General features: G+C 37.5%; 1 protein-coding gene and 1 non-coding gene across 7 annotated transcripts in view; both read left to right on the plus strand.

Annotated features, from left to right (window-relative positions):
• UBR2 (ubiquitin protein ligase E3 component n-recognin 2) overlaps positions 1 to 24322 on the plus strand; it is a 126252-nt gene that overhangs the window by 70754 nt on the left and 31176 nt on the right. For 4 of the 6 annotated variants that reach the window (XM_039467489.2, XM_039467488.2, XM_074397808.1 and 1 more), the window contains exons 16-32: positions 1258 to 1319; positions 2598 to 2708; positions 3427 to 3492; positions 5192 to 5314; positions 5451 to 5514; positions 6429 to 6553; positions 7907 to 7959; positions 10070 to 10172; positions 12323 to 12371; positions 12783 to 12937; positions 14892 to 14994; positions 17777 to 17886; positions 17996 to 18076; positions 18423 to 18601; positions 19365 to 19564; positions 21964 to 22057; positions 23076 to 23237. In XM_039467489.2, the coding sequence (XP_039323423.2) occupies positions 1258 to 1319; positions 2598 to 2708; positions 3427 to 3492; positions 5192 to 5314; positions 5451 to 5514; positions 6429 to 6553; positions 7907 to 7959; positions 10070 to 10172; positions 12323 to 12371; positions 12783 to 12937; positions 14892 to 14994; positions 17777 to 17886; positions 17996 to 18076; positions 18423 to 18601; positions 19365 to 19564; positions 21964 to 22057; positions 23076 to 23237 (1840 nt within the window). Of the gene's footprint in view, positions 1 to 1257; positions 1320 to 2597; positions 2709 to 3426; positions 3493 to 5191; positions 5315 to 5450; positions 5515 to 6428; positions 6554 to 7906; positions 7960 to 10069; positions 10173 to 12322; positions 12372 to 12782; positions 12938 to 14891; positions 14995 to 17776; positions 17887 to 17995; positions 18077 to 18422; positions 18602 to 19364; positions 19565 to 21963; positions 22058 to 23075; positions 23238 to 24322 lie in introns of those variants that run through there. The other 2 variants (XM_074397809.1, XM_074397810.1) reach the window with 2 other exon arrangements.
• Positions 23965 to 24071, plus strand: LOC120363398 (U6 spliceosomal RNA). The gene has a single exon (XR_005578954.1). It is a non-coding gene; the product is annotated as a U6 spliceosomal RNA (small nuclear RNA).

A 24322-nucleotide genomic window follows, 5' to 3' on the forward strand; every position in this document is an offset into this window, starting at 1 on the left:
ACAGGCGTGGCTGCACATGCCCTGTGCATTCACTTAATAAAAAAGGTGGGGGGGGGGCAGGCAAGAAAATGAGTAGTGAGTCCTGTCTCCAAATGAGCCACTGATCTCTTCTGCCTTTAAAAATCTAATTTTGTGAGAGGAAACTGATGCTGATAGTTATCTACAGTGAAAAAAGTCAATGCTCTAAAAATGTACTAATTTCTGCGTAAGTTTTTACTTCCCTCAAAGCCGTTGTGTGAATATTTTTGAGTATTCATCTCATTGTATTTGATAAACCTTGGCCTAAGTGCTTGTAATCTAAGTGGAAAACTTAGTGAACATACCCAAAACGGTTCATGGACAGTTGGAAGCAAGTGCTAATGGAGCATGAGCAGTAAATGTTGAGAATAAGCTATTAGAATGGCATTAGTTACACAAGTTTCCCTAGATGAAGAAAGCCTCAAACCAGGCTTGAGCAAGTAGCCAGTATCTACTGATAAGAATTTAAAGGGTGTCGTCTGTTTAAGTAACAGCACAGAGAGAACACATTCAGAATGAACCGAAGGCTGGGTACAGTAGCTCATACCTGTAATCCCAGCACTTTGGGAGGCCAAGGCCAGCAGATCACCTGAGGTCAGGAGTTTGAAGCCAGCCTGGTCAACATGGCAAAACCCCATTTCTACTAAAAATGCAAAAATTAACTGGGCTTGGTGGAGTACGCCTATAGTCCCAGCTACTCTACTTGGGAGGCTAAGACAGGAGAATCGCTTGAACACGGGAGACAGAGGTTGCAGTCAACCAAGATCCCTTGAGTTGAGAAACTAAAGAGGCTTTCATCCTGAACCAGAAGTTCTGGGGAACTTAATTCAAAGGTCAGTATCAGTGCAGACTGTGAATTCCAGGGCCAGTTTCTCTGTTCAGTGGCCAGAAGGATCTCTCACTACTATGCTTTAAATAGGAACAAACTCCATGGCCCAGTGAAATATAACTCTTAAAGTTGGCATAACATGAATATAAATTGTTTTGATAGCTTTTAAAATGTCCTCAGTATATATTAGTACATACAACTAAGGCTAGTTCTAAGTGTGCCTTTGATGAGAGATTCGTGAAAAGCATTAAAGAGTTTCTTTTATTAATATAGTTCATTTTATATCTTAATTGGTAATTTGATAGGTTCCCAAAGAGAAAAGAAGTTAAAGTTGAATGAATATGTAGGATGTTTTTCCTAAATGATTTTTACTCATAGAAATACTGTTTTTTGTTTGTTCTTTTATGCAGGTTTACATGTATTATTAAGCAAAAGTGAAGTGGCATATAAATTCCCAGAGCTCCTACCTCTAGTAAGTGGTACTAACATTTAAAAGTGAATACCTATTTATTACGTTCCTTGTATTTGAAATCACTTTGAAACATATTTTTAGTTTGGGTTCTCCAGAGAACAGAACCAGTAAGATATGTGCATGTGTGCATGTAAAGAGAGAGAGAGAGAGAGAGAGAGATTCGTTTTAAGAAATTAGCTCATGAAGTTAATGGAGAATGAAATCTGGCAAGTCTGAAATCTGCAGGGGAGCGGACTGGCAGACTGGAGAGACCCAGGGAAGAGTTGATATTGCAGTCTAGAGTACAGTGGCTGTCATAAAGGCATAATTTCTTCTGCTGTGGGGGATATCAGTCGTTTCTGAAGGCCTTCAACTGAGTTGATGAAGCCCACTCATGTTTGGAGAGTAACCTGCTTTATGCAGAGTCTATGTTTTTGTTTGTTTATTTGTTTGTTTTAGACAGAGTTTCACTCTGTCACCCAGGCTAGAATGCAGTGGTGCAATCTCAGCTCACTGCAACCTCCGCCTCCTCATTCAAGGGATTCTCCTACCTCAGCCTCCTGAGAAGTTGGGAATATAGGCACCTGCCACCATGCCCGGTGTTTTTATTTTTAGTAGAGATTTTTGTATTTTTAGTAGAGACAGGATTTTACCATGTTGTCCAGGCTGGTCTCAAAACTCCTAATCTCAGGTGATCCATCTGCCTCAGCCTCCCAAAGTGCAGAGATTATAGGTGTGAGCCACCATGCTCAGCCAGTCTGTGATTTGAATGTCAATCGTGTGTAAAAATACCTTCATAGCAACATTAGATTGGTGTTGATCATAAGTGGGATACTGTAGCCTTGCTAAGTTGATACATAAAACTAACCACCACATAAACATATCTTAAAATAATGAAAATAAATAAGGCTGAGTGTGGTGGCTCACACTTGTAATCCCAGTACTTTGGGAAGCCGAGACAGGTGGATCAGCTGAGGTAAGGAGTTCAAGACCAACCTGGCCAACATAGCAAGACCCCCATCTCTACTAAAAATACAAAAATTAGCCAGGCATGGTGGCCCATGCCTGTAATCCCAGCTACTCGGGATGCTGAGGGAAGAGAATCACTTGAACCCGGGAGGCCAAGATTGCGCCACTACATTCCAGCCTGGGTGACAGAGTGAGACTGTCTCAAAAAAAAAAAAAATTAATTTATATTGTGTTTTATAAAAGCTTTTATCCCTATCAGCCAAACTTCTTTATAGCATTGATTGTGTGTGATTTTTTTGTTTTCTGTTTTTTTATTTTTTGTATATGTAGAGTGAACTTAGCCCACCCATGTTGATAGAACACCCTCTTAGATGTCTCGTTTTATGTGCCCAAGTACATGCCGGAATGTGGAGAAGAAATGGGTTCTCTTTAGTAAACCAGGTAAGTGTTTCCTAATTCTATGAAGAGTTTTCATTCCATTTTTGGCTTCTGTGAATGTTGTAATTTTCAGTGGACTTAGTAAAAGCTGAGTATCTATATTGTTTGAAAGCATAAATGTAATGATAAAAAATTCTTAGAACTTTTATTCATAATTTGTCAAATAATATCAAAAATAAAAATGAACAACAGTGGTCATGATTTTTACTTGAAATAATTTTTTAGAACAAAGTTGGATATTAAAAAATAATAATCCAGATTTTATTTATTTAAATTAAATTGAATTAAAAGATAAAAGTCCTTTTTAGTATAGCTGTAAAATTGAGGTTTACTTTTTAGACCTCATAGTAGGCTTGGAATGAATTTTTTTTTTTTATGAGATCAGACAAGGTTTGGCACATTTGGAGTGATACGGCCGTAGACAGATTGTTTTTTCCCCTCCTGTTTTTGATAGCTCCTAACCTTCCTGAGACAACAATCTTTTACTTTATTGGGAGACACAGCAAGTTAGCTGCAAAATATGGACCAGAGTAAGATCACTGTAATGTGAAAATCTGTAATTAATTAATCTATACTAAGATAATATTCATTGTTGGAGAAACCACATCACACACGTGCAAACATTCTTACTTGTACAAACTTGTGCTTGTGGGGAAAGATTGGGAGAGAGAGCCTTAACCAACAAAAACTATTTACCCAATATAATTACTTATTTTTTTAGATTTATTACTACCATAATGTGAAATGCAGACGTGAGATGTTTGACAAGGATATAGTAATGCTTCAGGTAATGAATTAAAAACATTGAACTTAAAGGTTGTGGGGAGTCTTTTGTTTCTTGTTATTATTTCCATAGAATCCAGTCAGTTGTGATCACTCCCAAATCTATTAACTCCAGCCTAGCCCTGTCTCCCAAGCTCCAAATTCATATGGCTAACAGCCTTTAGATCATCTCCATCTGTATTTCCTAGACATACTTCAGATTAAACGTGTTCAGAATAACTCCTCGTATTTCCTCCATACCTTCTTCCTGTCTTCAGTTCCCTACCTCAACGAATTGTTCCACAGTCCACCTAGTTGCTAAAGTCATATACTTTGTTGTCCTCTGGTTCTTTAACTAATTTTAAACCTCTTACTTTAAACCCCTTAAACTAATTACATTGAAGTTCCCAGAACTTGCCATATTCTCATAAATCTTAAACTCTGCATATTTATTTCTTTTGCTCCCTAAGTTATCCACCCCTTCCTTTTCCATTTGCCTAGCTAACTTATTTTCCTGCTTGTCTTTGTGTTTACTTTAGCATCACTTCCTCTGGGAATCCTTCTCTGACACTCTAAAACTTGGCTACATGTCCCTTTTGTGAGCCCCCTAGCATGGTCTTTAGTCCTGACAAGCACTCACAACCCTGGATTGTGATGACTATTTACTCTTCAGCGTCCTACCTGCACCCCACCAAACCATAGCAGTATATCTTGTTTCTTTTTCTATCCTTTTTGCTTTGCATAATACTTGTCACATAGCAGTAGTTCTCTGTTACTACTGAATGGATTTAGTCATTACAGAAAAATAAAGTCAAGAAATGTATATTTCAAAAAATTATTAGTTCAAAACAAATTAAAATCTAGGTTGATTTATAATTTATACAAATGGAATTAAAAGAGAACTGAAACTAATATTTCAAAGCTGTCACTTCAGTTAGTGTAATGCTTACCAGAAAAAAAGGTTGAGAGATTCAGGTAATAGTTTAATATCTGTATCTTTAAAATACTAGAAGGTTGGCCGGGCGCGGTGGCTCAAGCCTGTAATCCCAGCACTTTGGGAGGCCGAGGCGGGTGGATCACGAGGTCCAAAGATCGAGACCATCCTGGTCAACATGGTGAAACCCCGTCTCTACTAAAAATACAAAAAAACTAGCTGGGCGTGGTGGTGCATGCCTGTAATCCCAGCTACTCAGGAGGCTGAGGCAGGAGAATTGCCTGAGCCCAGGAGGCGGAGGTTGCGGTGAGCCGAGATTGCGCCATTGCACTCCAGCCTGGGTAACAAGAGCGAAACTCCGTCTCAAAAAAAATACTAGAAGGTTAATTAACATACCACATTTCCCTGAGTCCAGACAGTGATCAGAGAACCCCAGAATAAAATTTTGGAACTGAATTCACAGGAATACAATTAATTCAAGGCACCAGAAGGAAAGAGAACTCGTAGTCCATGTTACTCTGCTGTGTGGGCTTAGGTTTGGGGCTTTTTTGTTTGTTTGTTTGTTTGTGTTTTGTTTTACCAATTTAGATTCCTTTCCACACTTGTCAGCTACCATAAGTAGGGATTGAGGCTAAATGGGTTTTTATCTTTTGTTGGGATCATGAACCTTTTTGGATTGGTAAACTGCTATCTCTTGTGCAAGCCAAACTATCTCTCACTAATGTTTAATGGCCCCTTTGACCTTCCTCTTTTCCTTTATCTCAAACATTAAAAAAAAAAAAAAAAAAAGACAGGTGTCTCCATGATGGATCCAAATCATTTCCTGATGATCATGCTCAGCCGCTTTGAACTTTATCAGATTTTCAGTACTCCAGACTATGGGAAAAGATTTAGTTCTGAGATTACCCATAAGGTAAGACCATGTTTTATGAAACTACAACACATTGCTAATGAAGCATCTTTTCTTCTTTTTGAATATGTTAATCCTCTGAGATTATACGATATGCCTATTCTTATCTCTGAACTTTATCTTCCCTCACTTGTTATAGGATGTTGTTCAGCAGAATAATACTCTAATAGAAGAAATGCTATACCTCATTATAATGCTTGTTGGTAAGTTTAAATTGTTGGAAGCATTTATTACATTGAAGTTTGTAGTAGCACATAGTTTGGAATTTCTGACCTGTGTCTCCTGTGTTGTGAGAGGATACTCAGGGGAAGCAAATTGGAATATTCCTCTTTTTCTCCCCTCTGGTTACTGTAGCATTGAGAGTAACAGCACCGTGGTGTTTTGGAAGAAGGAGAAAATACAACTACTGAAGCAGAATAAACTGGAAGACTCTGTGTTTTGCAGGGTGGTGGTGGGGTGGGGACAGGAGAATTTAGCAAGCAAAGAATAGGTTAAGATCTATTTGCTCTTACTTTATATCTTAGCTATGTTTTTCTCCGTGGATTTGTGGTACAAAAATATCTTCTTCTTGACTTCAGATACAATAATTCCAAGCTAATGGAGCCCTATGGCTAATAGATGTGAATTTCTTTCCTTATTATCTATATTTTCTGTCTTTTACTACTGTTTTAGACCCTCCATAGTCCATAGAGCAGAGAATCCTGGCTACTGTCAGGAGATAATACCGATGAAGAAGGTCTCCAACGTTGATATTTTATTTGCTGCTAGATAGAAGGGGAAAGGAAGGCTCTCCCTTCTTGCTCCCCCAAGGAGAATAGGGTAAATACAGTCTCCTTGACTACATTTAATCCCTTCCCACACTTCTGATCCCATTCTTTTGAAACTGCAGGAGAGCTCTCTCCACTGCCTAAAGCCTGCACTCACGTGTCGGGTCTGAGACGCAGAAGTATGGTCAAGAGCTGCTGTCTCCCTGGCTTGTTGCCAGAACAGTCCTTGCTTTCTCATTGCTCAGAGAGACTTAGAGAAATATAACATGCTGCATGAATTATAAGCATATATCACAAGAGTATTGTGATTATGTTAAATGTGTGTATATATACTCTCTCATTTTTGGCAGGAGAGAGATTTAGTCCTGGAGTTGGACAGGTAAATGCTACAGATGAAATCAAGCGAGAGATTATCCATCAGTTGAGTATCAAGCCTATGGCTCATAGTGAGTTGGTAAAGTCCTTACCAGAAGATGTAAGTACCTACATTTCTAAAAAGAAAATTGTAGAAACTTTTCCCTGCCTATCAGTCTAGTATGTATAGATTTATTTTTGTATACCTTTCTTACAATTGTAAAATCTATCATTATGGGATGTGTATAATTCCAGTCACTCTTATTATAAATAATTAGAAAAAAGAGAATAGGAGTAGAAAACAGAATAGGAATAGAATCTGTTCCAATAAAGCCTTGAAGAGCATAAGGGCACTAAAAAAAAGGTAAGCTCAAACTTTAGAACTAATGCCTGTACCCCACAGAAAGAGGTCATTATAGGGTCTTTAGTGCAAAATTGCCATGAATATGGATAATGCTTTATAACCTAGTATATTGAGGAAGAGAGTCAGAAGTACCTGCTCACATATGTTGAGTAGAATAAATAATGTTTTCCACAGCTTCTTCCTTCTTGGCCTCCAGAGACTCACTGCAACCTCCCCCTCCTGGGTTCAAACGATTCTCCTGCCTCAGCCTCCTAAGTAGTTGGGAGTACAGGCACACACCACCACGCCCAGTTAATCTTTATATTTTTAGCAGAGATGGGGTTTCACCATGTTGTCCAGTCTGGTCTCGAACTCCTGGTCTCAAGTGATCCACACACCTCAGCCTCCCAAAGTGCTGGGATTACAGGCATGAGCCACCACGCCTTGCCAAATAATGAATAATTTCTTAATGTCACTAAATATCTAGTCAAGATAAAAATTACTTGTACTTCTTTAATGCAGGAAATGAATCCCAAGTTGTTCAGTTAGGAATCAGTTATAATTTAGCCTAAACTTTAAGGAACAATAAAATTTCAAAAAGCATTTTTAAAGTGGTTTAAACCTTATATAAAGTGATCGTAACTGTATTTCCCAAACGTTTTAGAGAATTATTTATTCACGGAATTCCTATTAATATCTTGTCATGAGTGAGATGTGATTTGGGAAGTGCTGTTGTACTGAAAATATAGAGAAGAAATTAGTGCAACTATTTTGTAAAACACCAAAAGTATTTTGCATAAATTTAATGTTTTATATACTTTATTTTTCATTTAATTCCTTTTAGAAAGCTCTTAATTTGATTCCATATGGTAGTGACTTTTTAAAAATCATAAGGTTTTATCTATTTTATGTATTTAAAAATAATATATCAATTTAAATGAACATCAGCTTACCAAGTAAGTGTGTCTAGTTTTGTATTAATCATTATATTTGCTGTGGAATCCTCATGTGTAAAAGTGGAGATAAGGTGTATCTACCTCAGGTTATTATGAGGGTCAGTGGGCTAAAACACAATGCTGAGTGCTAGCAGGTATTATTAGCATGAAACACACTTGTGTCCTGTACCTTTAGGAGAACAAGGAGACTGGCATGGAGAGTGTAATCGAAGCAGTTGCCCATTTCAAGTGAGTTCACTTCCTATTATTTCACATTCTTTTTTTTATTTTTCCAGTACATTCATTTTTCTTAGAGTGTTTTCTTTGATGGAACTGGGAATGAAGTTGCATTTTTCAGAGAGTGACAGACAGTTTCAAATTATAGCTGTGAATGAGATTGCTCACTGACATTTCACTTTTCCAATTTCACCCTATACTCAGCAACATAAAGTAACATTGTGAGGGTTTTCATCACATTCAGAATAGGTGTTCATAGCTGACGGTTTCAAATAGTAAAAATTAACCTCAGCAGTTACCTAAGTAAATGCATTGTAATTTCTTAAAACTGCTTTCTTTTATTTCCTTTTGAATGTGCCGCCTAAATTGTGGGAACACATTCCTAAACAATCTTTCCCAATCAGTAAACTGGCCTATACCTTAAAGTTGTTGAGGCGGTTTCTTAAGCCTGTTTTTTTCCTTGCTTCCTATCCCAATGACAATGTCTTCATTTTTTTTATTCCACTATAAATTTTTGAAGATAGACAGTGTCTTTATTTTTTTGTTGGTTATAAAGACAATACTTGCTTTCAGAAAAAATATTACCTGTAATCCAACCATTCAAATGATTTCTATTATTTTCAGATGTATATCTTTCTACATTTTTTTCTATACTTGGAACACATATTTATAACCAAAAAAATGGTTCATTTTATATATACTGTTCTATAATCTTTTTTAAAATTAAACTTTAATGGGATGTTTCCATATGTTTGTGTCTTTGGGGATTTTTTGTTTTTTACATAATATATTTTGTCAGTACATAGAGGCATACTTCATCCTTTTTCACTTGAGTCTTACTTTGTCACCCAGGCTGGAGTGCAGTGGCATAATCTTGGCTCACTGCAACCTCCACCTCCTGGGTTCAGGCAGTTCTCTTGTCTCAGCCTCCCAAGTAGCTGGAACTGCAGGTGCCCAGCACCACACCTGGCTAATTTTTTTTATTTTTAGTATAGATGAGGTTTTGCCATGATGGCCAGACTGGTCTCGAACTCCTTGACCTCAAGTGATCCAGTCCACGTCAGCCTCCCAAAGTACTAGTATTATAGGCATGAGCTTTTTCACTTTTTTGTAGTCATGTACTGTAATGTATCTAACCTCTTCCCTATTAGTGTAATACATAATTTCCAGATTTTCTCTTAGAAACAAATATTGAACATCCTTGTACATATAGCATTAACAAGTGTATCTTTGACTGTGAAAGTGTTTTTTGAGGATTAGCCAGATCAAAATGAAAGTTTGTATCACATTTTGATACGTACCTCCTAATTGCATTCCCAAAAAAGTCAGCAATTTACACTCTGACTAGCAGTGTATGAAGAGTGCCCTGCAACTTTGTCAACACCTTAATATGAGCGTCTTTTAATTTCTGCACATTAGATGGGTGAAAACAGTACCTTATTTTAATTTGCATTACTCTAACAGTGAAGTTGAGCATCTATTTATGTGCTAATTGGCCATTTATGTTTTTTCATACTTTAATCCATTTTTCTTTATGGTTGTTTGTCCCTATCTTATTGTTACATAAGTATTTTTATATAGTAGAAATATCAATTCTTATTTAATACATCTCAAGCACTTTTTTCCAGTCTGTCCCTTGTTTTTAATTTGGTGTAATTTCTGTTTTTAAAACTGTCTCATTTGGCTTCTAGGTTTTATAACTTGCTTAGGAAAAGTCTCTAAACCCCAATAGTGTACATGCTTTTTTCCACTTAAAAAAACTTAACATAGATGTCTTTACATGTGAAAATAGAGAAATTATCATCACTGTTAATGATGTTCAATTGTTTATATATGTTGTAACTTATTACTTATTTCCTGTTGTTCCACTTTTTAATTGTTGCCACTGCAGTGCCCATTGGGTTCACTTGTCCAGTTAGGATAAATTCAAAGTGGGTGTGCTAAATAAAATGGATGCATGCAGAATTTGATTTAGATTGCCAAATCAACCCACTGAAAATAGTTGTAACTTAACACCCACCAGCAGTATATGAGAGCTCTGCTTTCTTGTTCTAATATCCAAGACTCTCATAAATTAGTGCGTGGCTTTAGTAATAATATTCTAAGGTCCTTTCTTTCATAGGAAACCTGGATTAACAGGACGAGGCATGTATGAACTGAAACCAGAATGTGCCAAAGAGTTCAACTTGTATTTCTATCACTTTTCAAGGGCAGAACAGTCCAAGGTAATTGGGAACATTAAAAATGTAGCAGGGAAGGGTTGAATTGTTTTTAAGAGATGGGATTTCACCATGTTGCCCAGGCGAGAGTTTAGTGGCTGTTCACAGCGCCATTATAGAGCATTGCGACCTCAAACTCCTGGGCTCAAGCAATCCTCCATGTCAGCCTCTTGAGTAGATGGGATTACAGGCATGCACCATTGTATCTGGCTTGGATTTTTTTTTTCCTCAACAACTTTTTACTGCTTTTACAGATTGAAAAAGGATACATTTTCATTGTAGGAAATTTGGAAAATATAAAATATAAAGAAGAAAGGAGAAATTACTTAAAATACCATCACCTAACATTTTGGAGTTTCCCCCTAGCATTTTGTGCATACACATATAAAATCTGTATAATACACACCTATATATATGGGTGTCATTTTTGACAACAGATTTTCAACCTGCACTATAATCAGTTAATTCATTTTACCACATTTCAGAATTGGTACTATTTAGCATGCTTTTTCATAGAGATACATGCAGTTTTTCTCATCGTCCCTAGGTAATTAAATTTTGCCTTTTTAACAGGGCATGATGACTCATGCCTGTAATCTCAGCACTTTGGGAGGCTGAGGCAGGCAGATCGCTTGAGCTCAGGTGTTTGAGATCAGCCTGGGCAACCTGGTGAAACCCCACGTCTACTAAAAATACAAAAATTAGCTAGGTGTCGTGTCGTGCAACTCTCGTCTAGCTACTCAGGAGGCTGAGATAGGAGGATCACTTGAGCCCAGGAGGTCAAGGCTGCAGTGAGCTGTGATTGCACTCCAGCTTGAGCGATGAAAGTAAGACCCTATCTCAAAAAAACATTGCCTTTTAGCAGTCTTCTCTTAAAATGCTTTTTCAGTAAACAGCATTAAAACTTAAAGTTTTTGTTTAGTTTTTGATGAAGTCATAGAGTTCAAACCTAAATAAGTTTTCTTGGTTTTGGGTTGTACATGTTTCCCTTCCAATTAAAAGTAATAGATAACTCATTTAGAGATTCTTTTAGTTGAAAAAAATTTAGCCTTGATGTGTCAATTTAGGGGAGGACTAGAACATTAAGGATAATTTTTTTTTTCTTTTTTGTGAGACAGGGTCTCACTCTGTTACCCAAGCTGGAGTGCAGACGTGATCTCTGCTCACTGCAGCTTCTGCCTCCCAGATTCAAGCAATTATACTGCCTCATCCTCCCAAGTAGCTGGGATTACAGGTGTGTGCCACCACACTTAGCTAATTTTTGTATTTTTAGTAGAAATGGGGTTTCTCCATGTTGGCCAGGCTGGTCTTAAACTCCTGACCTCAGGTGATCCACCCGTCTCGGCCTCCCGAAGTGCTGGGATTACAGGTGTGAGCCACCACGCCTGGCCTGTGTTGTATTATTTTCTGATTTTAGATTTTCATCCTTGGCAAGACATGGTGGCTCACACCTATAATCTCAGCACCCTGGGAGGTTGAGACGGGTGGATCACCTGAGGTCAAGAGTTCAAGACCAGCCTGGCCAACATGACGAAACCCCACCTCTACCGAAAATACAAAAATTAGCTGGGCGTGGTGGGTGGGTGCCGGTAAATCCCAGCTTCTTGGGAGGCTAAGGCAGGGAGAATTACTTTAACCAGGAGCTAGAGGTTGCAGTGAGCTGAGATCATGCCACTGCACTCCTGCCTGGGTGACAGAGCCAGACTTCATCTCAAAAAAAAAAGGCCAGGTGCAGTGACTCACACCTGTAATCCCAACATTTTGGGAGGCCAAGGCAGATCACGAGGTCAGGAGTTCAAAACCAGCCTGGCCAACATAGTGAAAACCCCATCTCTACTAAAAATACAAAAATTAGCCAGGCATGGTGGTGGATGCCTTATAGTCCAGCTACTTGGGAGGCTGAGGCAGGAGAATCGCTTGAACCCAGGAGTCAGAGGCTGCAGTGAGCTGAGATTGCACCACTGCACTCTAGCCTGGGCAACACAGCAAGACTCTGTCTCAAAAAGAAAAAAGAAAAGATTTTATCAAAGATTGGCCAGAAAAGATTTTAAAAAAAGAAAAAAAGAAAATAATACAACAACGATGAACTTATGTCACTAGTTTTAGATATGTTTTGTATTACTAATTCCCAGTCCAAATAACTTTATTTTTATTAGGCAGAAGAAGCTCAACGGAAATTGAAAAGACAAAATAGAGAAGATACAGGTATTTTTAATCTTTCCAAAAATTTCCTGCCCATCTTTTTTACTGGTTAAACATTGTTTTCCATTAACTATGATGATTGTCCTTGGTGGAATGAAAGATTTGAATATAAGCTTTCTTAGTGAACAACCTCCTATTCAAAGGAATAATAAATATGTTAACATAGAAATAGTGTGTACTAAGTCTCCTCTGGGTTGATTTTATCTCAGATCTTAAGAACTTCCTAGGGAAAAAGACTTTTGTACTGCTGCTACTTATGTGGCTCTTTTTATGCATTTGACCTTGAGAAGATAAAATAATAGCTTTAAGGTGTGTGTTAATGAATATTCTTTAGTTAAAACTATCAGAAGTAACAAAGAGATGGTTTTTAAAGCATGTTCTATAAAAGAAACCAATAATAACAACTATTTTCAGCTCTTCCACCTCCAGTTTTGCCTCCGTTCTGCCCTCTGTTTGCAAGCCTGGTTAACATTTTGCAGTCAGATGTCATGTTGTGCATCATGGGGACAATTCTACAATGGGCTGTGGAACATAATGGATATGCCTGGTCAGAGTCCATGCTGCAAAGGGTAGGTTTGAAGACATTTGTTATTTATGTTTTAGTATTTTATAGTACAAGCAAAATACTCTTGTCTGTATCTATACACAGGAAAACTAGGCCAAAATGTATCGTGTTTTCCTAACTTGAATATATTGTTACACCTTTTGTGTCTGGCAGTGAAAACAAGTGCCAGACAGATTTTTTTTATACCACATGGTTTGTTATTACCTCCGTCCCATTGAGCTATCTTTCTCTTCTTGCTTGGTCCTGGTCTGCATATATGTAGTACTCTGATATTGATACAATGTGTAATCTTTTATATATGTTTCTAATCTAATTATCTTCCAAAACAAAAATTTTTTTTTAATCATTCATATTTTTATTTTGTAGTTGAAAAAACTGACAGACTTATGGTTCTATAGCTAGTTAAGTGGCAAGTCTAGAACCTTGTTTGTGTTGTTTTTGTTTTTGTTTGTGGTTTTTTGAGACAGGATCTGGCTTGGTCACCCAGGAAGCTGGAGTGCAGCAGTGCAATCTTGGCTAACTGCAACCTCTGCCTGGCTCACTGCAACCTCTGCCTCCTGGGTTCAAGTGATCCCTCCACCTCAGTATCCCAAGTAGCTGGGATTACAGGCATGCATCACAACACCTGGCTAATTTTTGTATTTTTGGTAGAGACAAGGTTTTTCCATGTTGCCCAGGCTGGTCTCGAACTCCTGGACTCAAGCAGTCTTCCCCGCTCAGCCTCCCAGAGTATTGAGATTCCATGCATGAGCCACCATGCCTGGGCCCTTGTTTGTATTTTACTTTAATGTAAGTCATTCTTAACTTTATCTCATTGGTTTCAAACAACATTCCTGTGAGTAGATACATTTTCCATATTACTCAACTGCTAAGTGATATAATAATTATTCATTAAACAGAATACCTACGCTATGCCTTATTCCATGCTAAGCACTTTTTTTTTTTTTTTGCTGTTTGTCACCCAGGCTTGAACCTGGGAGGCGGATATCATGAGTCGGTATCGTGCCATGGGCAACAGGGGGAGATTTCGTCTCAAAAAAATTGGGGCGTGGGATAAAGCAGTAAAAAAACAGATAGGTTGATACACTCTCTTAGAAGTCTGGTAAGGAATCTTTTGTGAGATACATTGAAGAACTATGAAGTTTATAAATGATATAGCAGTAGAGATAAAAGTATGTCTTTCTCAGATGATGAAGATTTAGTACTTAGAGAAATTAAACTAGGTAGTGTCTTAGACTGGATAATTACATGGTAGATTCTTTTAGCTTTATAATAATTTGACCACTGATTCTTGGAAGGTTTTTTTAAGTCTGTAGTATAGGTATAGAATAAAACTGAAGATTATCTATTATATGAATTGCTGGTCACAGCTATCGGCAATTTTAACTTACCCTAAGAATTTGCAATTGAAATCTCTTTCTCATCGAAGTAGAAAATTTTGTTTTCCTTGCCAATAATTCTTTATTAGAAAATGAGCCTCAGTCTTTTCATTTAATAAAAATTAGTACTTCCAGGCCAGGCATGGTGGCTCACGCCTGTAATCCCAGCACTTTGGGAGGCTGAGGTAGGCGAATCATTTGAGGTCAGGCATTCAAGACCAGCTTGGTCAATATGATGAAATCCCATCTCTACTAAAAGTACAAAAATTAGCTGGGCATACTGGCACACGCTTATAGACCCAGCTACTCGGGAGGCTGAGGCAGGAGAATTGCTTGAACCCAGGAGACAGGTTGTAATGAGCTGAGATGGCACCACTGCCCTCCAGCCTGGGTGACAGGGTAAGACTCCATCTCAAAAAAAAAGGAAAAAAAGAAAAAAAATTAGTACTTTAGATTGTTTTTAATTTCATTTAATGTTTAATAGTTTATCTTTTTCAGTAATTCTTTTTTGCTATTACGAAAATATGTGCTTGATTTTTTTTAAATTATTGCTAAAAGTTACAAAACATTTTATTCAAGGTATTACATTTAATTGGAATGGCACTACAAGAAGAAAAACAACATTTAGAGAATGTCACGGAAGAGCATGTAGTAACATTTGCCTTCACTCAGAAGATATCAAGTATGTACATATGCTTTTTACTAAACTAACTCAAAATATAAGTGATTTTAAGAAATCACTTAATAACCTCTTCTTTAATCATATAGATTCTAAAAGGGTAATATTTAATCCAAATATATGAGGCTATATGTACTCATCTGTGTAGTAAAGGTTCTGTATTAAACCCTGATGTATTTTTCTAAAAATACCTAGGGCTAAGTTCAAAGTTGGAGTCAACTGTGGTTGACGTAAGATTCTATAGTATTAAAAGAAAAATTATAGGGGATTAGATTGTCATTTCATATAAAGAAATGTGACTTTTTAACAGAAGGCCAGGGAATTTTTCTAGCTTTTTCTTTTAGAAATTTCAAACATATAGGCAAGTCGAAAGAATTGTGCAGTAAACATCCATATACCTACTACCTAGATTCAATAGTTTGCTATATTTGCTTTTATATTTACATACTTTCTTGAACCATTTGTTACAGACATAGTATTTCACATCTCAAAGAAAAGCTTTTTATTTATTTTCAGAATCAGCCATTGGTCTGATAGTTCCCTGCAATTGTGGCAACTTTGAATGTTTTTTGTTCAAAGTTTTTAAAAATAGTATTCATGGCCAGGCGCAGTGGCTCAAGCCTGTAATCCCAGCACCTTGGGAGGCCGAGGCGGGTGGATCACGAGGTCGAGAGATCGAGACCATCCCAGTCAACATAGTGAAACCCCGTCTCTACTAAAAATACAAAAAATTAGCTGGGCATGGTGGCACGTGCCTGTAATCCCAGCTACTCAGGAGGCTGAGGCAGGAGAATTGCCTGAACCCAGGAGGCGGAGGTTGTGGTGAGCCGAGATCGCGCTATTGCACTACAGCCTGGGTAACAAGAGTGAAACTCTGTCTCAAAAAAAAAAAAAAAATAGTATTCATGGATTTTTATTCAGTGTTTTATAGTCCTTATAATTACTCCTTTTGATGCTCAAATTAGGCCCATTTTGGTCAGTGGGAGTTCATTTAGTCAGCTTCTGTCTCCTTTTCACTCAGCCCCATTCGTGTTTGAATACCACCTCACTTTCTGGCCCAAAAGATGCCCAAGCTCATCTTGTACTTTCCCTGCCTCAGACCTGTAATCAGCCATTCACTGAGGTGTTTTTAAATAAATTTATGGTGCTATGATAGGAGTTTATAAGTGCTTTGATTGAAAAGGATTATTTCTGTAACTGTGTTCAGTGCCATTTCTTCCTAAACAATAACTGAGAGTTACATTGCCAGGAGACAAGGAGGAAGTAATTCTGTCTGCTTCTACATCTCTAGTTTTCCTTTTTGCTCTCATCCAAGTAAATGAGAGAAAGAGGAGGAGCCACCTTTCCCCACTGAAGACTATTCTTGGATGCCAGTTTTTACCTATTCTTTTTCTCTACCAGATTGTTTCTATGGATTAATACAGTGTTTTTTCGTTTCTTTGTTTCTCATGCGTTTATTTTAGGATAACCACACAAAATATTCCCTAATTTCTTTTCTTTTTCTTTTTCTTTTTCTTTTTTTTTTTTTTTTTTTTTTTTTTTTGAGATAAAGTCTCTTTCTGTTGCCCAGGCTAGAGTACAATGGCACAATCTCAGCTCACTGCAAGCAACTTTTGCCTACCAGGTTCAAGTGATTCTTATGCCTCAGCCTCTTGAGTAGCTAGGATTACAGGCACGAGCCACCACACCCAGCTAATTTTTGTATTTTTCATAGAGACAGGGTTTCACCATGTTGGTCAGGCTGGTCTCGAACTCCTGACCTCATGATCCACCCTCCTCGGCCTCCCAAAGTGTTGGAATTACAGGCGTGAACCACCACGCCTAGCTGATACTCCCTAATTTCATTCACTCATCACTATAACATACTAGGTTATTTGCCAGGCGTAGTGGCAAAGGCTGGGAGGCTGAAGCAGGAGGATCACTTGAACCCAGGAGGTGGCGGTTGCAGTGAGCTGACATCTCACCACTGCACTCCAGCCTGAGCAGTGTAGTGATACTCTGTCTCCAAAAAAAAATGATACTAGGTTCTCTCTTACTTTCTCTTTCCTTTTTATTAAATAATCATCATTTTCCCTCAACATTATTCTTGTCTTTAAACATTTTACGTGGTTAAGATAAACAACTTATTTGCAAAGAAACCTCTCTTATCTAGAGTCACATCCCTAATGCACACCATGGAATTTTAGATTTAACAGAATGTTAAAGATCACATAGTTCAATCTCTTCCCCTCTTAGAAAAAGGAACATTTTTCCAGAATGGCAGCTCCAAAATCAAGAAAATCAATAATTGAAGATTTCTGGCTGCAGACTAATAGAAAATATGGACTCGACTCTTTTATTCAAATAAACAGTGAATTCCTAGGGGAAGAAATTCATTTCATTCTAAATGTAGTTTTTATTAAAGGCAATGGTCAGAGCAAATAGATATATTTGTACATATATACCTCTTAATGCTAATTTATTTTCTTAGACCTGTAAAATCTCAGGTACACCAATTATTTTTGGCTGAATTTGTGTGTAACTTTGCTAAAGGGATGTTAAAATAATCATTTGCTATAAAAAATCACTTTTGAATGCTTAACTAATTTGAGTTGTTAGCAACTTGTTTGTAAAGGACAAATATGTCACATTGTCAAGAAGTATTGAAAATCTCTATTTCAGTAGAGCCATAATCAAATTATGGGAAATGGGTATTGTAAGCAACTGCATTTATGTTCCTGTGCATAGGAATAAGTACTATGAAGTGTTAGCTATTACTATTGTGCCTTTTATTTTTCTGCCATAGAACCTGGTGAAGCGCCAAAAAACTCTCCTAGCATACTAGCTATGCTGGAAACACTACAAAATGCTCCCTACCTAGAAATCCACAAAGACATGATTCGGTGGATATTAAAGGTAAAATTTCCTACATTGACTGCTTTTTGTAAGAAATATTAAATATTTGTTATGTGTACATTGCGATAATGTTTCATACAGGATACTGATACTTTTATTTTTTTTGTAGACTTTTAATGCTATTAAAAAGATGAGGGAGAGTTCACCTACCAGTCCCATGGCAGAGACAGAAGGAACCATAATGGAAGAGGTATAAAAAGTAGTGTGATAATACTAAAAAATTACAGCAAGTTCAGTGTGAACAAATTAAATGTATCTGCAGTAACTTGGCAGTTGATGTTACTCTCACAACATTTAAATTCCAAAAAATGTGCCACTATTTCTTGTAGCCACTATTTCTTTTTGTTGTAGGTATTTTTTTGTCTGCTTTTTTTCTTTAAAACTTGTTAGGTCAATTTGTCTTTTCTCTTGTTTAAATAAGTGAGATTACAGAATCGTTTTCAAATTGGTATTTACAATAAAGATAGTTCTGCTTTGGGGAAAAAAAAAGTGCATTTTAGCATCTCATGGACTAATTGAATGGAGCATAATTTCAGAGTTCAAGAGATAAAGACAAAGCTGAGAGGAAGAGAAAAGCCGAGATCGCCAGATTGCGCAGAGAAAAGATCATGGCGCAGATGTCTGAAATGCAGCGGCATTTTATTGATGAAAACAAAGAACTCTTTCAGCAGACATTAGAACTGGATGCCTCAACCTCTGCTGTTCTTGATAATAGGTAAAAAAAAAAAAATTTAGTCTCTGGACCAATTGTTCTCAACTAGGGGCAGTGTTGCTTTTTTTCCTTGTAAGTATACTTTTAATCCTAAAGTAATTCAGTAGAATTCATAGGTAAATTTTGTGACCTCCATTAAGATTTAGTCTTAGAAATCTCTGGGTATAGCCGGGCGCAGTGGCTCAAGCCTGTAATCCCAGCACTTTGGGAGGCCGAGACGGGTGGATCACGAGGTCAAGAGATCGAGACCATCCTGGTCAATGTGGTGAAACCCCGTCTCTACTAAAAATACAAAAAATTAGCTGGGCGTGGTGGCACGTGCCTGTAATCCCAGCTACTCAGGAGGCCGAGACAGGAGAATTGCCTGAGCCCAGGAGGCGGAGGTTGCAGTGAGCCGAGATTGCGCCATTGCACTCCAGCCTGGGTAACAAGAGCGAAACTCCGTCTCCAAAAAAAAAAAAAAAAATCTCTGGGTATAGATATGGCAATTCCTGTGTACACCTAGTTGGTATTTTCTGCAGAAGACCTTGGACATTCTTGAAAGAATGAGTACACTATGCTCAGTTACCTAGAATGTTTGGCATCTGTGTTGCATATTAGATTACTGTGAGGATTAAAAGAGATGGTTTTGATACATACCAAAGACTTGACAATCCAAGTTATCAAAACCATGTGTTAAATATGTACATACCTGTAGTCTGCTATTTTATGATTCTATAGAAAGCTTTTAGGCTCCTTAATTATATTAATAACCTTTGCATTGCAGCCCTGTGGTTTCAGATATGACACTTACAGCACTGGGCCCTATGCAAACTCAGGTTCCTGAACAAAGACAATTTGTTACATGTATATTGTGTCAAGAAGAACAAGAAGTTAAAGTGGAAAGCAGGGCGATGGTCTTGGCAGCATTTGTTCAGAGATCAACTGTATTATCAAAAAACAGAAGTAAAGTCATTCAAGATCCAGGTAGGTCATAGCTAGATCCTCATCTTCCCTATTAATAACAACAGGCAGATAATGTGGTTGATGATACATTGAGATTTTTCAAATCTGAGAATAACTCCATAGACTTGGGTTGTGTCTTTAACAGGTAACTTAGGCAGGAATTCCCCACTCAGCAGATGTGGAACCACTCCAGAAAGTTATACCCGAATCACATAGCTGATAAATAGCAGGGATTCAAAGAAAAGCTTTTCTTTGTGATATAACATTACATACTTTGGCCTTTAACAGGCTCCCATCCTTCAATACAGTTATAAAGTCCTGGTAATTTGTTGACACACTGAAATGATAATTATTTTGTCTTATTGATAGAGCCAGAGTAGAATCTCTTGAGAAAAGTGATGGAGAGTTACCTATGTAAGAGGCAATCCTTGAGCCAAATTCTGACTTAGAATAGTAATACCACCACAGATTGTGTATCTGTGTATCAAAGCAGGTTCTTGAGATACAGTTAACTGTGTCAGATAGTTGAGGGCTGTCTTTCAGCAACTGAGGGAGTAAAGCAAGGAGATCCAGACTGCACATGATTGTGTCCACCACAGACACATTTATTTCTCTGCTTGTAGGTTGTGCCCTGTATGCATATGCTTCAGCAATACCTAGTAAACGTCTTTTTTTTTTTTTTTTTTTTTTTTTGAGACGGAGTTTCGCTCTTGTTGCCCAGGCTGGAGTGCAATGGCGCGATCTCGGCTCACCGCAACCTCCGCCTCCTGGGTTCAGGCAATTCTCCTGCCTCAGCCTCCCGAGTAGCTGGGATTACAGGCACATGCCACCATGCCCAGCTAATTTTCAGTATTTTTAGTAGAGACGGGGTTTCACCATGTTGACCAGGATGGTCTCGAGCTCGTGATCCACCCGCCTCGGCCTCCCAAAGTGCTGGGATTACAGGCTTGAGCCACCGCGCCCGACCCTAGTAAACGTCTTGAGAGTAGGAACTGTGTCTCAGGAATTCCCAGAGCACTTTAGCCAGTGCCTTTCACATTGCAGAGTGAAAGGAGGCTTGAGAGCCCACTTGTAGAATTGCCTTCTCTGTATTAGGAAAGTCTTCACAACCTACCTATGAAAGATTAGTCTGCTTCATCTTTAAAAATGGTCATTTGGGCTGGATGTGGTGGCTCACACCTGTAATCCCAGCACTTTGGGAGGTCAAGGCAAGTGGATCACCTAAGGTCAGAAGTTGAAGACCAGCCTGGCCAACATGGCAAAACCCTGTCTCTACTAAAAGTACAAAAAAAATTAGCCAAGTGTGGTGGTGTGCACCTGTAATAAAGGTGCACTTGAGAGTGTAGGCGCACTTGAGAGGCTGAGGCATGAGAATTGCTTGAACCCGGGAGACAGAGGTTGCAGTGAGCCGGGATCACACCACTGCCCTCCAGCCTGGGCAACGGAGCAAGACCTTGTCTTTAAAAAAAAAAAAAAAAAAAAAAAAAAAAAGTTATTCGAACTACATGCTTTATAAATTTCATTCCAGGCCAAAAACAAAGTTGCTAATTTTATTTAATTTGTTACTTCCTGGAGAAAAAACATTAGCTGGCTATAAGTGGATTTTCTAAATGCTTTTGCAATATATATCATAAAAGATTTTCTTAATGCTTTGACATTTGCACCATTCTAGTGTTAAAGTAAATTAAAACTATTAAAGCAAATTAGAAGTAATTCTTTCTAGATTGTTAGGAAATTTCTAAGATTATACTAATTTATATAAAGAATTTTAAAAATTCTGAAAGAAGCCAGATATCTATTCTGTTTTTCTTGATTTTTCATCCCCTTTGAATATAAAAATTAGCACTGGGACAGAAGACTCTGAATTTTTTTTTTTTTTTTTTTTTTTCTCCATCTGATCTGGTATGTGCTTATATTTTTTGCTGTCACTTTGGCTCTGATAGATTATTCTCTGTATGAGTGTCATTAGGCAGTCTGTCCTCTAGGGAGCGCTCCATTACTGCCAAAGCATAGAGATCATTGTAACCCAGCTGCCCTGAACGTACATAAGGCAGCTCCATGAAGAGAGTATCTCTTTTACCTTAAGCTCAGGATATGATGGAAGGAATTGGAATATCTCAGTGCCCTGAAAGCGTGAAATGTTCTAAAGATTGGATATACTTAAATTCACAATTCAAATTTCAGTTTACAATTTAAGGATGTTTAATTAATTTTCTGTGGATTGTGAAAATTAGAGTCCTGTTTTCTAAATAATCCAAGGTCTTGCATAAATTAGTGGTAGCTCAGATAAAAAGGAATAAACTAGCATTTCATTTCAAATTTACAAGTCTTTATCAAAGATTTTACAATTTAAAGTTACACATTTGTTATAGGAAAAGTAAATTCTTTGCTTTTTGTTTTTGTTTTGTTTTGTAATGCAGAAAAGTACGATCCATTATTCATGCACCCTGACTTGTCTTGTGGAACACACACTAGTAGCTGTGGGCACATTATGCATGCCCATTGTTGGCAAAGGTAATTTATATTCTTAGTATTTGTCAAGAGAAGTTTATCTAAGGGCTCAACATTTTTAAAATAGAGGAAATTTTATTCTAGAAACGGGGAAAGAACTAAAAATGTTGAAGAAAAGAATTCCATGTCATTGCTTAACAAATAACAAAAGTTACTTGCCTTGTCATAGATGTAAAGTATGTCAGAGATATTTTTTTAATTTAGCTTTATATCCAAGTCTCTTCTTTATCTTCCAAAGAAGGAAGTAGATCTATCTGTGTCAGTCTGTGGATGAAGAAAAGGGTTTTTACAGTAGCATAAACACTAGAAGGGTAATGTTGTCTTTCTTTGGGTCCAGGGTGGACAACTCTTGATTCCGAAGATGTTAGTACTTGCTTTGTTACTTCCCAAAATTGTAATGGCTCCCTGTGATAAGATGACATAGTCCTAAATTTATTCTGCCTTTGGGTTTTCTATGCTTCTGCAAAACCAACAAATCAATAATACTGTTACTCTAGAACTGTGCTCACCCAGTTATGAACTACCTCTAACAAGTAGCCACCACGCATACTTGTAGTCCCGGCTATGTGGGAGGTTGAGACGGGAATTGCTTGAACATGGGAGGCAGAGGTTGCAATGAACGAATATCGCGCCACTGCATTCCAGCCTGGGTGACAGAGCAAGACGCCATCTCAAAAATCAAACAAACAAAAGAGCCTCCAGCCTTGGGGAAGTGGCAAGAGAACAATGGCACCAAGAAATATTTGTTGCTGCTTTGTGAATGCTTTTTTACCTGGCGTTCTTTTTTTTTTATTTTCCTGTTTTAGAACTTTCAATCCATTTTGATTTTTAAAATCACTCAAAAATCATGTTAAAAATAATTTAGTTTAAAATCACTCAAAAATCGTGTTAAAAATAATGGTGTTAAAAGATTTTCATTTTTGAACTATTTGTGGAAACAATTATTTAAAATGTTGAAGCTGTGGCTGTCATTTATATAAATTACCATTGTTTTGATTCCTCATGTTCTCTAATTGTAAAGGTATTTTGATTCCGTTCAAGCTAAAGAACAGCGAAGGCAACAGCGATTACGCTTACATACAAGCTATGATGTAGAAAACGGAGAATTCCTTTGCCCCCTTTGTGAATGCTTGAGTAATACTGTTATTCCTCTGCTGCTTCCTCCGAGAAATATTTTTAACAAGTAAGTTTTGGCTTATGACAACTTGTAACAGAGCAATAGTTTGCTTTGAAGATATTGAAATAATAAATCAGGGAGGAAAACCTAGTCTAGGCAATTGCATAGTGTTTTCCAGATACTTTTCAAATTTTAGTCATTTCTTCTAGCAGACCTGCAGAATATGATTGTAGTTTTTAGAGAGGAACAGGCCAAAAATTAACAGTTTCTAAGCTATAAAATTCCTGTGTATTCATGAAAACAAAGTATCTGGTTTATTTCTAGGGAACCTACTTTGAATATCTCCCAGACACTTTTCGAGAGATGCTCAGTAACTGGTAGGGGGAGATGGAACAGCTCAAACTGACTATAGGACAGTCTAAAATTTGAATAAAACTCTTTGCAATTTGCTGGCCATTCATACTTTTAAGAACCAGGCAAAAAGTAAAAATCATCTGGTATATTTTAAATGGAAAATCTCAGCTGGGTGTTGTGGCTCACATCTATCATCCTAGCACTTTGGGAGGCCAAGGTGGGAGGATCATTTGAGCCCAGGAGTTCAAGACCAGCCTGGGCAACATAGTTTACAAAAAGTAAAAAGTTAGCTGGATGTAGTGGCATATGCCTATAGTCCCAGCTACTTGGGAGACTCAGGTGGGAGGCTCACCTGGGTCAAGGCTGCAGTGGGCTTTGGTTATGCCATTGCACTTCAGCCTCAGTAACAGAGCAAGACCCTGTCTCAAAAATAACATAAGTGCTTGCTTCAGCAGTACGTGTACTAAAATTGGAATGACACAGAGAAGATCAGCACGGCTCTTTCACAAGGATGACACGCAAATTCGCGAAGTGTTCCATATTTTTAGCTCTTTTAGAATTTGTCTAGCAAACTAAAAAAAGAAAATGGAAAATTTATTTAACTTCATAATTTTTTGGATGCTTTTAGTTAGGAATTAGTAGTATGGGACTCAGTCATTTCAAATATGGATTTGATAATGTCTGCTATGCAAATCTGAATTTCATTTCTCAATGTAGAATTATGCTATCTAATTATGCATGCACAAATATTAAGTTACGTGAATATAAATGATCCATTTCTGTGTTGTTACTTGGAT

Source organism: Saimiri boliviensis, chromosome 4 (genome assembly GCF_048565385.1).
Source record: "Saimiri boliviensis isolate mSaiBol1 chromosome 4, mSaiBol1.pri, whole genome shotgun sequence".
Classification (NCBI taxonomy): domain Eukaryota; kingdom Metazoa; phylum Chordata; class Mammalia; order Primates; family Cebidae; genus Saimiri; species Saimiri boliviensis.